A 12901-nucleotide genomic window follows, 5' to 3' on the forward strand; every position below is an offset into this window, starting at 1 on the left:
TGCATTGGGCTCTCTAATGTCAGCACAGAGCCTGGTTCAGATCCTTTCTTCTCTCTCTCCCTCTCTCTCTCTCTCTGTCTCTCAAAAATAAACTTTTTTTTCTTTTAAAGAGCAGGCTTGAAGTGGGGAGACAAGGTGCATTATTTTTCTATTGTTGCCTTAACAAATTACCACAAACTTAGCAGCTGAAAGCAACAGACATGTATTGTCTCACAGTCCTGTAAGTCAGAAATCTGAGATGGCTCTACTGGTTTCTCTGCTCTGGAATTTCTAAGACTGAATTCAAGGTGTCAGCTGAATGGACTCTTAACTGATAGTCTGGGAAGACTCCATTTCCATGTTCATTTGGGTTGTTGACAGAATTTAGTTCCTTGTGATTATAGGACTTGGATTTTGTTGCTAGCTGGAAGGGTGGGGGGGCCATCCTTAGCTTCTAGAGGCTTCTTTCTAGTTGTAACACATGGGTTCTACATCTCAAGGCCAGCAGTGGTATGTCAAATCCTTCTCATGCTTGTAATTGCTTCCTTTCTTAAGGTCAGCTGATGAGTAACCTTAATTATATCTGCAAAGTCCCTTTACAACATTACCTAGATGAGTGATGGACTGAATACCAGAGACAAGAATCCTAGAGAAAGGTTGTTAAAGATACTGCCTTCCACACAAGTTAAAAGACTACTATGGTAGAGCTAGGGGGAAAGATGAAGGCTTTTTTTTTTAAGATTTTATTTTTAAGTAATCTCTACACCCAACATGGGGCTCAAACTTACAGTCCCAAGAGTTGCATTCTCTACTGACTGAGCCAGCCTGGCGCCCCTGAACACTTTTATTAAGTAAGGCAGGAACAATGGGAATGGAGGAAGGAGGATGAAGAGAGGTGTTAGGAGGTAGATCTAGACACTTTGGTCACTGATCAGAGAGAGGAAGAGAGGGAAGACTTCAGGGAAATGGACTTCGCAGAGCCATGAAAATGAAGCCTGTGCACCTGCAGAGGAGTGCACTTTGGGCAAGCTTGCCGGTTCTTGTGGAGAACCCCGGCAAGTCTCAGTGACTTGGAGGAACTGTCTCTCTCTGAAAGCAAGTGTCAAAGATGGGGCTGCACAGCAGCACTGATCGGAAATCTGTATGAGGAACAGGTAGATACGGGATGCCTTGACCTCCCCCTGTCCTACCAGTTTACTTTCTAGAGAAACTGAACCAGAGACACACCAGCCTTGGAAACACCAAGCTTAGTGGAGATAAAAGGAGAGGCATTATATTGAAAACCGGCACTCCCCAGACCCCTTTCTTCACTTCTAGAATTCTAGGAGGCATATTTTACTTCCTAGCAGAAAATTAGATGATTCTTCTATGAAAAAATGGAATGGCCTTAAAATAAAGACAAATAGATACTGATTTTAAGCAGTGGCCATATCTCCAGCCAGATTATCCTGCATTGACTTCCACCAGTGCACAGGACCCATCCAAGCTCAGAGTTTACACTTAGCTTTTGAATAGCTCAGTCTTAATTGTGAATGAAGCCAAGACCACCAGCCACTGCTTCTGAGTTCCCATTTGTCAGAGGTAGGCCTGCCTTTCTGGGAGCCCTGTTAGGTTTAGGATGCCACCTATTTATTTTGACCCCCAAAGCAGGTCAGCAACCTAGAACCCAGCACCGTTTTCACTGTTGAGGGCCACTTCCCAACATACTTCTATTGCAAAACTTGCCAGCCGCCACTGCCATCCCCATCTGGGAATTACTAATTAGTAGACAACGTTCTCCTTTCCCTGTTTTTCAAAACTGAGATTTACCATAATCCTTTTGAGAGGTGGTATACTTACATCAACTTCCTAGCAAACCTCAGTGGAAAATTAAATGTTGGTAACTCACAACCATGTTTGAAAAGCTGCCAACTTCCTGCTTTGGGGTTGATTGATCTATTTCTTGTGGTTTCCAGAATTTTGTGCTTAAATCTCTTGTAGGAAAGGTTATTTTTAGTTCTTAAATCTCTGAATAGATTTCTCAGCATCTTTTAAATTTACTGAATTAAGATTCTAAGCTTTTAAACATTGAATAATACCTGAGGCAAGGCTTAATATCCCCTTGCCCCTCAAAGCTAGGAAGTGTTTGAGTTCATTAGAATCCACTGAAATACTTTAGTGAAAGTGCTTTTGTCAAGGAGATAAAATGGTTGAAGAATTGGGGGATGGAGGAACCTGGGAAGTTTCAAAACCAAAAGGGCAAGTTAGAGAATTCTAAAAGAATTCACTTTGGTTCTTTTTTCTTTTGCTTTAAGAACAACACACCAGTAGAAATGGAAATATATGAAAAGAGTCACTTTTACTTTTAATAGGAGAAATGTAAATTTAAAGCCAAAATGAGATATGTATCACCATTAGCAGAGATGTTTTTAATGGACATATTTGTTGGTAGGGTTTTGGGGTGATGGTGGGGTTTGGAGCTGATGGCCAAGAAAGAATTCTTGAAGACGTCTTTGATGTAAAAAAAGACTTTTGGTGGGGCACCTGGGTGGCTCAGTCGGTTGAGCGTCTGACTTAGGCTCAGGTCATGATCTCGCGGTTTGTGGGTTCGAGCCCTGCGTCGGACCCTGTGCTGACAGCTCAGAGCCTGGAGCCTGTTTCAGAATCTTTGTCCCCCTCTCTCTCCATCCCACCCCTGCTTATGCTCTGTCTCTCTCTGTCTTTCAAAAATGAATAAACATAAACAAAAATTAAAAAAAAAAAAAAAGACTTTTGGTGCAAAAAGGTGACAGGGCCTGCGGGCACAAAGGGCTGCCCTGGGGTTGTGACGGGCAACTCATTATATACCCCCAGGTTGGGAAGGGGTTATGGACAATGTAAGACTCCAAGGAATTTTGGAGGCAAGGTTTCCAGGACCTTTAGGGGTGAACTGCAATTATGAAAATGCCATTTATTACTGTTTAGTAAAACCTCAGTCATGAGACCCTTCAGATGTATATCAGGGGCCATAAGCTTGGAGTATGATTGCCAGTGTATATCTTAGGGGAGTTGAGATAAAGGAAGTTTCCAAAGGAATTTTTATATGTTAAAGTAGACTTACAGGATCCTGGGGGCAGGATACTGTTAAGCCTAGACTCCCTTTTGCCCCTAGCAAAGTGTCATCACTGAGGCAGCTGAGCCCCTAGAGGGACTCTGCCTATTTCAAGGACTTGTAGGCAGTAAGGGAATTTAATTTTTCATTTGGCTTTGTTTCTCACATAAACCCCTTGATCTAATATCACCCCTAATATCTTAAGGAGGGTGATATTAGAGCTTTACTTGCAGTTTACTAAGTTATCCGTAAACTGAAGGAGACTCCTGTCCTGCATGACTGTGACCTCTGTCTGTCAACCATTTGCTCTTTCCTTTCCCCTATTCTTGGGCAGCAGTGTCCGAGGAACATCACACATATCCCACCAGGCGGGGGGTGGGGCGTTGCTGTTAGTCTGTACTTTGCCCTCAGCTTGCCCCACACTCCCTCATCATTGTGCTAGTATAAGTGTGAGCAAACAGGCACTTCCCTGCATTGACAGTGGACTTGTATATTGATTGGTACAAACCCAAAGGAGAGAGCAATGTGTCAAAATCTGTCCACATTTAAAGCACCCAAGACCTTTGACCCAGCAATTCTGCTTCTGAGAACTTATTCTACATGTATGTAATGTGTAGGGATATTATAACATTGTGATAACAGAGACTAGAACAACCTAAATGCCATTAATCAGAAATTGGTTAGACATATTATATTGTTTATTCAAATAATGCAGTAACATGCAGTCATCAAAGAAATAGGGCAACCCTTGTGTACTGATATGGAAAGAGCTTAGAGATATATGTGTAGGCAAAAAAAGCAAGGTAAAGGTTAGTGTGCTACCATTTGTTGTTGTTGTTGTTGTTGTTGTTTTTAACGTTTATTTATTTTTGAGACAGGGAGAGACAGAGCATGAACGGGGGAGGGTCAGAGAGAGGGGGAGACCCAAACCCGAAGCAGGCTCCAGGCTCTGAGCTGTCAGCACAGAGCCCGACACGGGGCTCGAACTCACGGACCGCGAGATCATGACCTGAGCCAAAGTCGGACGCTTAACCGACTGAGCCACCCAGGCGCCCCGCTACCATTTGTTTTTAAAAGTAAGAAGCATAATGAGGACTGCTAATGAGTACAGGTTTCTTCTGGGGGTGATGAAATGTTCTGGAATTAGTGGTGCTGGTTGGACAACCTTGTAAGTATACTAAAATGAACTGAATTGTACACTTTAAAATGGTAACTTTTATGGTATGTGAGTTATATGTCAATAAAAATACAGAGATCATAAAAGGTATAACCTATGCGCAGAAAAAAACAATCTCTCCAAAAGAAATTGGTCACGGAGATAGCTTTGGGGGAGGAGATGGGACTGGAAGGTAAACTTACTCTTCACCATAAGCACCATTGCATGCCTTTTGAGTTTTGATATATGTGCAGGTATCATCTAGTCAAAACATTAATAGCTTATAAAAACAAGAAAATCTGTTGATTTTTAAATCTACTTTAACATAAAAGCAAATTTCTAAGATTTTACCTAATATTGCGCCATTCCATTGTGATTTAACTTTTATTGTCAAGTTAGCAAACTAGGAAGTACTTGGAAATATGAAGAAATTCATGTTCAAACTAATTAAAAAGAAAAAAAAGCTACAAAAGTGTAAACTACCAGAGAAAGTGGGCCATGCTAATTAGAAGGAATTAATTGGGTAATTGCATTTTACCTACTTAAATTCCCCCGTCACCTTTAATTGGAATGACTTTCCTCTTTACTTCCAGTCCCTAAACCATTGTGTGGTATTGATAGTGTTGTGTAATAAGGTTCTGAATCCCACATCAAGAGTGGCTTTATTTCAGTGGAAGATTCCATAAACTCTGTATGGCTGACAATAATGGAAACAACCTTGGGATTATAGAAGTTGTTTGTTATTGAACCTGGTTAACTAAAAAGAGAATCTCTTTACCCGAGTATGCTGATACACCATTATAACTGATTGAGGTGATTTGAGGGACCTTGAAGAAAAGGCCAAAAGGGAGGTAAAAATGCAGTGAGAGATTATCCGCACAGCTCAACAAGGTATTTACTCAAGGATGTCAGTTGTGCATGTATTTGATCACTTCTTATTCCTACACCCACTCCTCTTACCCCCTAAGTGAAAATTGGTCCAAAGTATATTGAGTGACTCTGAATGTCTCAGAAAAATAAATCTTAAGAAATTAATTTGGAACAGAGGTGTCTTTCCCACACGTGGAGACCAATGTTAGGAAAGAAAATTCTATGCCCTAATTTTAGTATTAGCACAATAAAGACCCCTATCTTGCTTTTTCTCCTATTGCTTTTACAAAGAGTAATGTGATCATGAAATAGAGAAACTCAGAAGAGGGAGGAAATCTACTCACCATGTAATTGTTTTAGATACATCACCAAAGAAGATGTTGCTGTAGCCTCACTGGACAAGGTCAAGAATGATGGGGGCCATGTTCGTCTGATCACAAAGGAGTCCAGGCCACAGGACCCTTCTACAAAGTAAGGTTTCATTGACTAATAGGACATAATAGTACCATGTGTACTCCTTTAAATTTGTGTATGCATATTTGTAATAATACTTTACCCCGATGTGGCCACCTTACCAGTTAGAAAGAGCCTTCCCAATATTTCACAACAGGTAGCTCCTCCACCCTCATAACAACCCTATGAGGAATAGGATGTCCTCACCTTAGAAATTAGAAGGATCCTGAGACCAGGTGGACTAAGTGACCTGCCCAAAGCCATTAGATGCTAGGAGACCCGAGGTCTAATCTGGGCTCTGCTTCCCAGTCATGAGCTTTTTCTATCACAAAGAGTTTTTCTTCTAACACTTCTAACAAACAGTCCTGAAAAAAAGGCAAGCAGCTGTTGTAATTCCATGTAGGACTTTTCAGCATAATTGAGTAATGTACCTTTTCCTTTTATCTTAACAAATTTTTAAAAATTATAATTAATAAATTGAGTGCATGTCCTGTGTCATTTCTAACTTTGAATCAAATCAAATAAGAGTTTACCTGGAGGAGGCACATATTTAGCAAGTCTAATGTTGATAGTTACTGTCAACACCATTAGCTTCTTGGCTCTGTCACTTTACGGATGTGACTGTTTCCGGTAGGCCAGCAGAGGCTCCCCGAGAGTGTAGTGGAAGCCTTCATAATGGTCTCTGTGTCCTAGTGAGGTGTGTGGCCCAATACATGTAGAGTACAGTAGCCCCAACTCCAAGTGGGGTTTTACATTAGCCCGTCCTTTCCCAGATTGAAGAAGCATTTTTTAACTTCTCATTTTCAAACTTCTCCAGATGTTTCAAAGTCTGGTTGTTTAACTTGAAGATATATAAACTCCCAAGAGAGGCAGCATATTTATATTCAAATGAATTTTTTTAACACATCATTCTTTCCTTCATTTGGCATGGAGCATCGAGTGCTGACTATGGCTGTTTTATTTCCACACTCAGTCACAGAATCCATGAGTCCTACATTTACTGGTTATCAGTATTGAAACTTTAAAGGCTGTTACATGAAGTAGTGACTATTTAGACTAGTGTCCGTGTTCATTACTTAGTCAATGTTTTGTTCACTTCCAGAAAGTTCCTTGATGATGGAGTCTGTGTCCCATATCTAAATCCCTGCATAGCCCAAGCTGATCTCGCTGTGAAGCCTTCTATATCCAAAGGCTATCTGCAAGCTGTGGATAATGCAGGAAATCCACTTTGCCTTCGCTGTCAGCAGCCCACCTGCCAAACTAAGCCAGAGTGCAAAGTGAACGCTTGGGAGTCACGGTTTTGCTCTCTGAAATGTCAGGAAGAGTTTTGGATTCGATCTAATAACAATTACCTGCGAGCCAAAGTATTTGAAATTGAACACGGTGTGTGTCAGCTATGTAACCTAAATGCACAAGAACTCTTTCTACGTCTGAGAGATGCTCCCAAAAGTCAGAGGAAGACTCTACTGGATATTACCTGGATCTCAAAGCTCCCATTAGAACAGGTAAATTATAATCCTTTGGCAGAGAGAAGGCAGCATTGTATTGAGTAATGAATATTGATTCATTTTCTTTTTTTCAACTTTATAATACAGCAGCTTTTGAAAATACGCACGCAAAAGTAGAGAGAATAATCAACCCGTATACCCATTACCCACCTTAAACAGTTATCAACATTTTGCCTTCATCTGTCCCTCACCTCAGTTCTTTTTTTCTCCTGGAATTATTAAAAAAAAAATTTTTTTAATGTTTGTATTTATTTTTGAGACAGAGACAGAGCATGAGCAGGGGAGGGGCAGAGAGAGAGACACAGAATCTGAAGCAGGCTCCAGGCTTTGAGCTGTCAGCACAGAGCCTGACGTGGGGCTTGAACCCACAAACTGCGAGATCATGACCTGAGCCGAAGTCCAATGCTCAGCCAACTGAGCCACCCAGGCGTTCCCCCCCTTTAAAATTTTTTTTTAATGTTTATATTTATTTTTGAGACAGAGAGAGACAGCATGAGCAGGGGAGGGGCAGAGAGAGTCTCCTGGAATTATTTTAAAGCAAATTCCAGACAACATTTCATTTCCTCTTTTATTTTTTTTTTTTAAGTGATCTCTGTGTCCATTGTGAGGCTTGAACTCATGACCCTGAGATCAAGTCACATGCTCTACTAACTGAGCTAGCCAGGTGCCCCTCATTTCCTCTTTAAATCCTTTCATTATGTATCTCCCACAAAGAATTTCTCCCTCCCTCCTTCTTTCTTTCTGTCTTAAATATAATCCCATACCTGGGTACCTGGGTGCTCAGTCGGTTGAGTGTCTGACTCTTGATTTCAGCTCAGGTTATGGTCCCAGGGTCGTGGGACCAAGCCCCACATCGGGCTTTGTGCTGAGCATGGAGCCTGCTTGGGATTCATTCATTCATTCTCTCTCTCTCTCTCTCTCCCTCTCTCTCTCTCTCTCTCTGCCTCTCTCCACCCCCCCCCCACCGCTGCCCCCTCCTGCCTCTTCCCTGCTCATACTCTCAATAAATTCATACATAAATTTTAAAAATTCCCATACCCCAGTATACCCATTATTACACCAACAGTTATGATTCCTTCATTTTTAAGTCCAGGCTTGGTTTCCCAGATTGTCTCAAAAATGTCTTTTTGCGGTTGCTTTGTTCAAATTAGGATCAAAATATGACCCACACATTGTATTTGTTCATTATGCCTCTTATGCTCCATTTAATCCATATCACCCCATCCCATTTTTACACCATTGATTGTTCAAGAAACTGGATCATTTGCCTGTAGGATTTCCTACATTATGGGTTTGTCTTCCTGTATCCTCATGGTATTATTTGACATGTTTCTCTATCCCCCTGATTCCAGAATTATAAGATACAGCAGCTTAATTAGATTCTGATTAAATTATACTGGGGAGAGATCTTAACAGAGGATACATTCCATGGAGAAGCACCTATGGTCTGGTTGTCACTTTTCATGATGTTAGTATTGAATGACCAGGGGCAAACAGATAGCCCCCAAAATATAGTTCATTACAATGAGAAGAAAACATTTATGTTCATCCCACTGTAAAATGTAATTTTAGCAGAACAGTTTATGAAAAAAATATTCTTAGAAAACAATCATCAATATTCACTTTTATTTCCAAATCTCAGCTGGTTTCTAATGTGATCTAATCAGCCCTAAGTTTCAAACTAGAGCAAAATGTGTAATTTTGTAGTGTGCTTAATTTTAAAAAATCACTCCTGAGCCATTCTGTGCCCACTAAAATATTGGATAAATTTCTGCCAGTTGGTCAAATCACACATTTTTATTTATTTAGTATCACCAAATTATGACAGAATTAATTAATTAAGCATTTCTGCAAAAATGAATTACCATGACTTTGAGAGCTAGGGAATTACTTCCTTCATGATACCCAGAGTTCCTGAAATATCCTTTTGTCTAATTGGTGAGGCACACACTGCACCCACCCCAGGGGTGTCAGCCAGACTGCAGTCACTGTCTGCTGCCTCAGAGTGGAGGCTTCCAGAAGACACACAATGAGAAGACTCAGGACATCTTGAAAACAGCCTGTCCGGGACTGTGGAAGTAACATAGTCTACTTCTAAAACAAAAGTGCTCCCAGGCCCAGCAGCACCATAGGGTTCATACTGGGGAGGGCCAGTCAGAGAGGGAGTGATTGTTTTAAGAGTTCAGTCTAGGATGTTGAAGACTGACTCCAAGTGATTTATTTGCCAGGGCATTACTAGGAGGAATACAGAACCACATCTGGATTAAAGAGTCTGTCAGAAGAGAGACGATTCAGAGTAAAAGAATTGGTTACAAAGAGCAGACAAAATGGATTTTTCTTCCTAAGAATGAGTCATTTGCTTGATGCACAAGATGGCCATGTCTAACTGCTTCTAACAGTGCCAGCCTCTGCTAGACGGAGGTTACTGCTCCTGCTTGCTGCCTCTTGGGGCTCCTTTTGGGCTGGGCACTGGGGGTCAGGGTTCCTCTGCCTCCACATGTCAGACAAGCTTCCTTAAAAGTACTTGAGACATAGGTTCCCAGGGCCGGCAGCATGAAGCTGATTTTAATGTTGTCCTTGTCCAAAACCATGGAAATAAAAACAATCTTTGCATTCATCTTTATCATATTTAAAAAACTACAATTCTGTGAGCTGGTTTTCCTACCTCAGGTAGAAAGTTAAAATACATCTTAATGTAGGTCATCACCAATAATATATAAAGTGTATATGTGTGAGTTGGCCTAAATACTGCTGCTTTAAGTGGACATCTTAGTTTATTCCAGATATGCAAGTGATAGAGGTCTGTTGTAGAAACTTTGTCCCAGTCCATGTTAATTTTTAGAGGTTCCCAGATGAATGGCAAAAAGGTTCTGGGTGATAGCCATTAATATTAAACTCTCACTATGACAGGAACAAATGAACTTGGGTCAGTGATTAAAGATTATGTGACTCAATAATATTCAGAAGTTTTTGATTTCCAATGTGTCCTTATTCTTTTCACAGTTTTGTTTTATTGACTATATAAACTAGCTCAAAGGTGCAGAAGCAAGTAATTTTTCCCAATCTGTCAGGAGTTGTGGTATTTTATACTTGTTTGTAATTTTTTCAAAATGGGTTAGGTAAGGGAAAAAGAACTTTTTCAGAAATGTATTTTATTGCTTTCAAATTGCTAACCTAGAGGCTTTTTCCTATTCACAATAAAAGCTATAAAAAGCCATCCTAATGTATTTTTCGCTGTGATTTTGCTGTGTAAACATGATTGCACAAGGCAAAACCAACCGTTCCCACAGTGTATGTTGAAAGTGCTGATCTTCTGTTCTCCTTGTAGCTTAATGAAATGATAAGAAACCCAGGAGAAGGGCATTTCTGGCAGGTGGACCACATCAAGCCCGTGTCCGGTGGCGGAGGACAGTGCTCCCTGGACAACCTGCAGACCCTCTGCACAGTCTGTCACAAAGAGGTAGGTGAAGCTCTGCACACCTGTTTGACTTCATCCTGGAACATCAAATGGAGAATCGGGTATACAGTCCTGTGGAAGGTCATATGGAGGAATCTGTATCCCTTGTCTGGGACCCGAGATGCACTTATCCCTTTCATCACCTGAGTTTCCTCTTGAGACCTATGTAGGTTCTCTGTCACAGATAGAAGCTTCTTCCCTTGTAATTCATTCTAGGACAGAAAATTGTCACCACTGCCTAGAAGAAAATAAATATAACTTAACACAGTCTCGAAGAGACCCAGACCATCAACCAAAAGTTTGGTGAATTGGGGCAGCAACATATATTTGCATTCGCAGCTAAGGATGTCCCGAAATGTCAGAGAACATTAATAAATTATCTCTAGGGCCAACCCAGCTCAACATGCAAACATTATACTCCTGGCCCAAGTGTAAAACCTGTTCACCTTGGCACCTCTCTGAGCAATTACCTGTTGCTTAAAACAGGAGGGAAAAATATAACAGTTGTATTTAATAACTAGGATGAATTTTTAACAGGCAGTCTAGCAAAAGGATCTGATTAAAATTTTCTTGGAAGCATACATTCCACATGCAACTTTGTATCCAACTTTTTTTCTAGTTATGGCAAGATTTAAGCATTTGCCCACATCCGTGATGAGCATTCATAATGTCTGTCCTCCAAAAAGGCTAACATCACTCTGTGGGGTACATGTCCACTGTATTTGATTCAGCTGTGCCCATACTGGTGAACTTGGAAGTTCATTCTTCTGTTTACACACTGTTCTTTACATTTTGAGGTTGTTCCTTCAGATAGATTCTCAGATGTAAAATCACTGAGTCCAGTGTTTGGATATTTCTGAGACAGTAGGAATTTATTTCCAAGCTGTTTTCCAAAGGACAGTGCTCCGTTATGCTCCTCCCGCCCTGTTGGTGGAGGCAGTGCTCACGTAACCACTCCTCCGGGCGTACGTGGTGGGAAAAGAATGGCCAGCCACCATCTTGTGGACCAAAGACACTGATGTTTTTAAAAATGCTGATCAATTGTATTTACACTCCTGAAAACTGTTCAGATCCTTTGCAAGTGTTCATAGTGTATAAGCACTTTCTTAGCTTTCTTTTAATATTTTAGATTCCTCCATTCCTTCACAAATATAATTTTTACATAAATAGGATCTTGTAAGCAGGGTTGTTTTATTTTCATCTCTTAACCCTTTCTTCTCTCCCCACCCCTTCCACCTGGATAACTTCACACATACATGAGCTTCAACTGGGGGAAAAGTCATCGGATTTACTTCTCAGCTGTGAAAATTATTAGCTCATTCAAGAGTTATGCGATCACTTTTTTTAGATTCTCGTGAAAAATTTTATTTGTGGGAATAGCAGGAAAATCTAGTTCTGATCTACGTCATTTTGTTTTTCTGCACTGGCTTGGGGTTGGGAGTGGCTTCTGAGCCCATAGAATAGGAAACAGGCCTTGAATGACTGCACCGTGAGACACTATAGGATGCCTTCTAGATGGTCTCCCTTGGGTGAGGAGAACCAGGGCCTCCTGTAGTCCCCAAATGAGGTATTCACAGTCTCAATGGGGAGTAAAGCATCTGATCCTAAGTGAATCCAGGACCTCGGGGCACGTACCAGAGCTACTGCGGTCCTCTGCTAGTGCGTGTGTTGATAATGTAGATTCTTCCAGAATAACAAAATGCAAAGAATTTTTGAGTTTCTGAGGCCAGTACTTTTTTCCTAACAAGTGTACACTTGTATATTTTTTAACTTTTAGAGAACTGCCAGACAAGCTAAGGAAAGAAGCCAGGGGAGAAGACAATCTCTAGCATCAAAGCATGGATCAGATATCACAAGATTTTTGGTAAAGAAATGAAGTAGAAAAATTTTTCAATGGATGACAAATGGTTTGCATGTGGAGGAATTTAACACGAAAAGTTTTGTCATGTTTCTCATTTAAAGAGTGAAAATTTTCAGAGCAAAACTCAAGAATTCAACTTTCCTTTTCATATTATATGCTTTTAGTGTTCGCTATTTTCTGAAAGTACTTAACACAAACTGAGATACAATAATAAATATTTCTGTGGCCTTGATTTCATGCAGACTCTCAATTATGTTTCAGGAAGGTTTTGTTAAGCTTTCATTTCCCCCTACAGTACTTTAATCATGGTATTATGTCTAGATCGTATTTGAAAAATATACTCTCAATTCCTTGAAAAATGCTGCTGGATTAGTGTTGGCTCCGAACTGCTGTGTGTATAAATGGAACATTGGGAAACTGTAAGGGAAATTTCGGAGGCAGATCATTCAGGAATTCTGGGTCAAGCATGAGCATCCTGGTTAGTATGCAAGAGAGACCCTTGTTCACTAACTGCCTCCAAAATGGGCTTGGGGTACACATTTGGAGT

General features: G+C 40.6%; 1 protein-coding gene across 4 annotated transcripts in view; it reads left to right on the forward strand.

The window, feature by feature from the left end:
* Positions 1-12586, forward strand: part of ZRANB3 (zinc finger RANBP2-type containing 3) — a 308913-nt gene extending 296327 nt beyond the window's left edge. For all 4 annotated transcript variants that reach the window (XM_049615712.1, XM_049615711.1, XM_049615713.1 and 1 more), the window contains 4 exons: positions 5436-5546; positions 6631-7033; positions 10365-10496; positions 12271-12586. In XM_049615712.1, coding sequence (XP_049471669.1) covers positions 5436-5546; positions 6631-7033; positions 10365-10496; positions 12271-12369 — 745 coding nt within the window. In that variant the 3' untranslated portion in view covers positions 12370-12586. The remainder of the gene's footprint in view (positions 1-5435; positions 5547-6630; positions 7034-10364; positions 10497-12270) is intronic.
* Positions 12587-12901: the final 315 nt, after the last annotated feature.

Source organism: Panthera uncia (genome assembly GCF_023721935.1).
Source record: "Panthera uncia isolate 11264 chromosome C1 unlocalized genomic scaffold, Puncia_PCG_1.0 HiC_scaffold_3, whole genome shotgun sequence".
Taxonomy (NCBI): domain Eukaryota; kingdom Metazoa; phylum Chordata; class Mammalia; order Carnivora; family Felidae; genus Panthera; species Panthera uncia.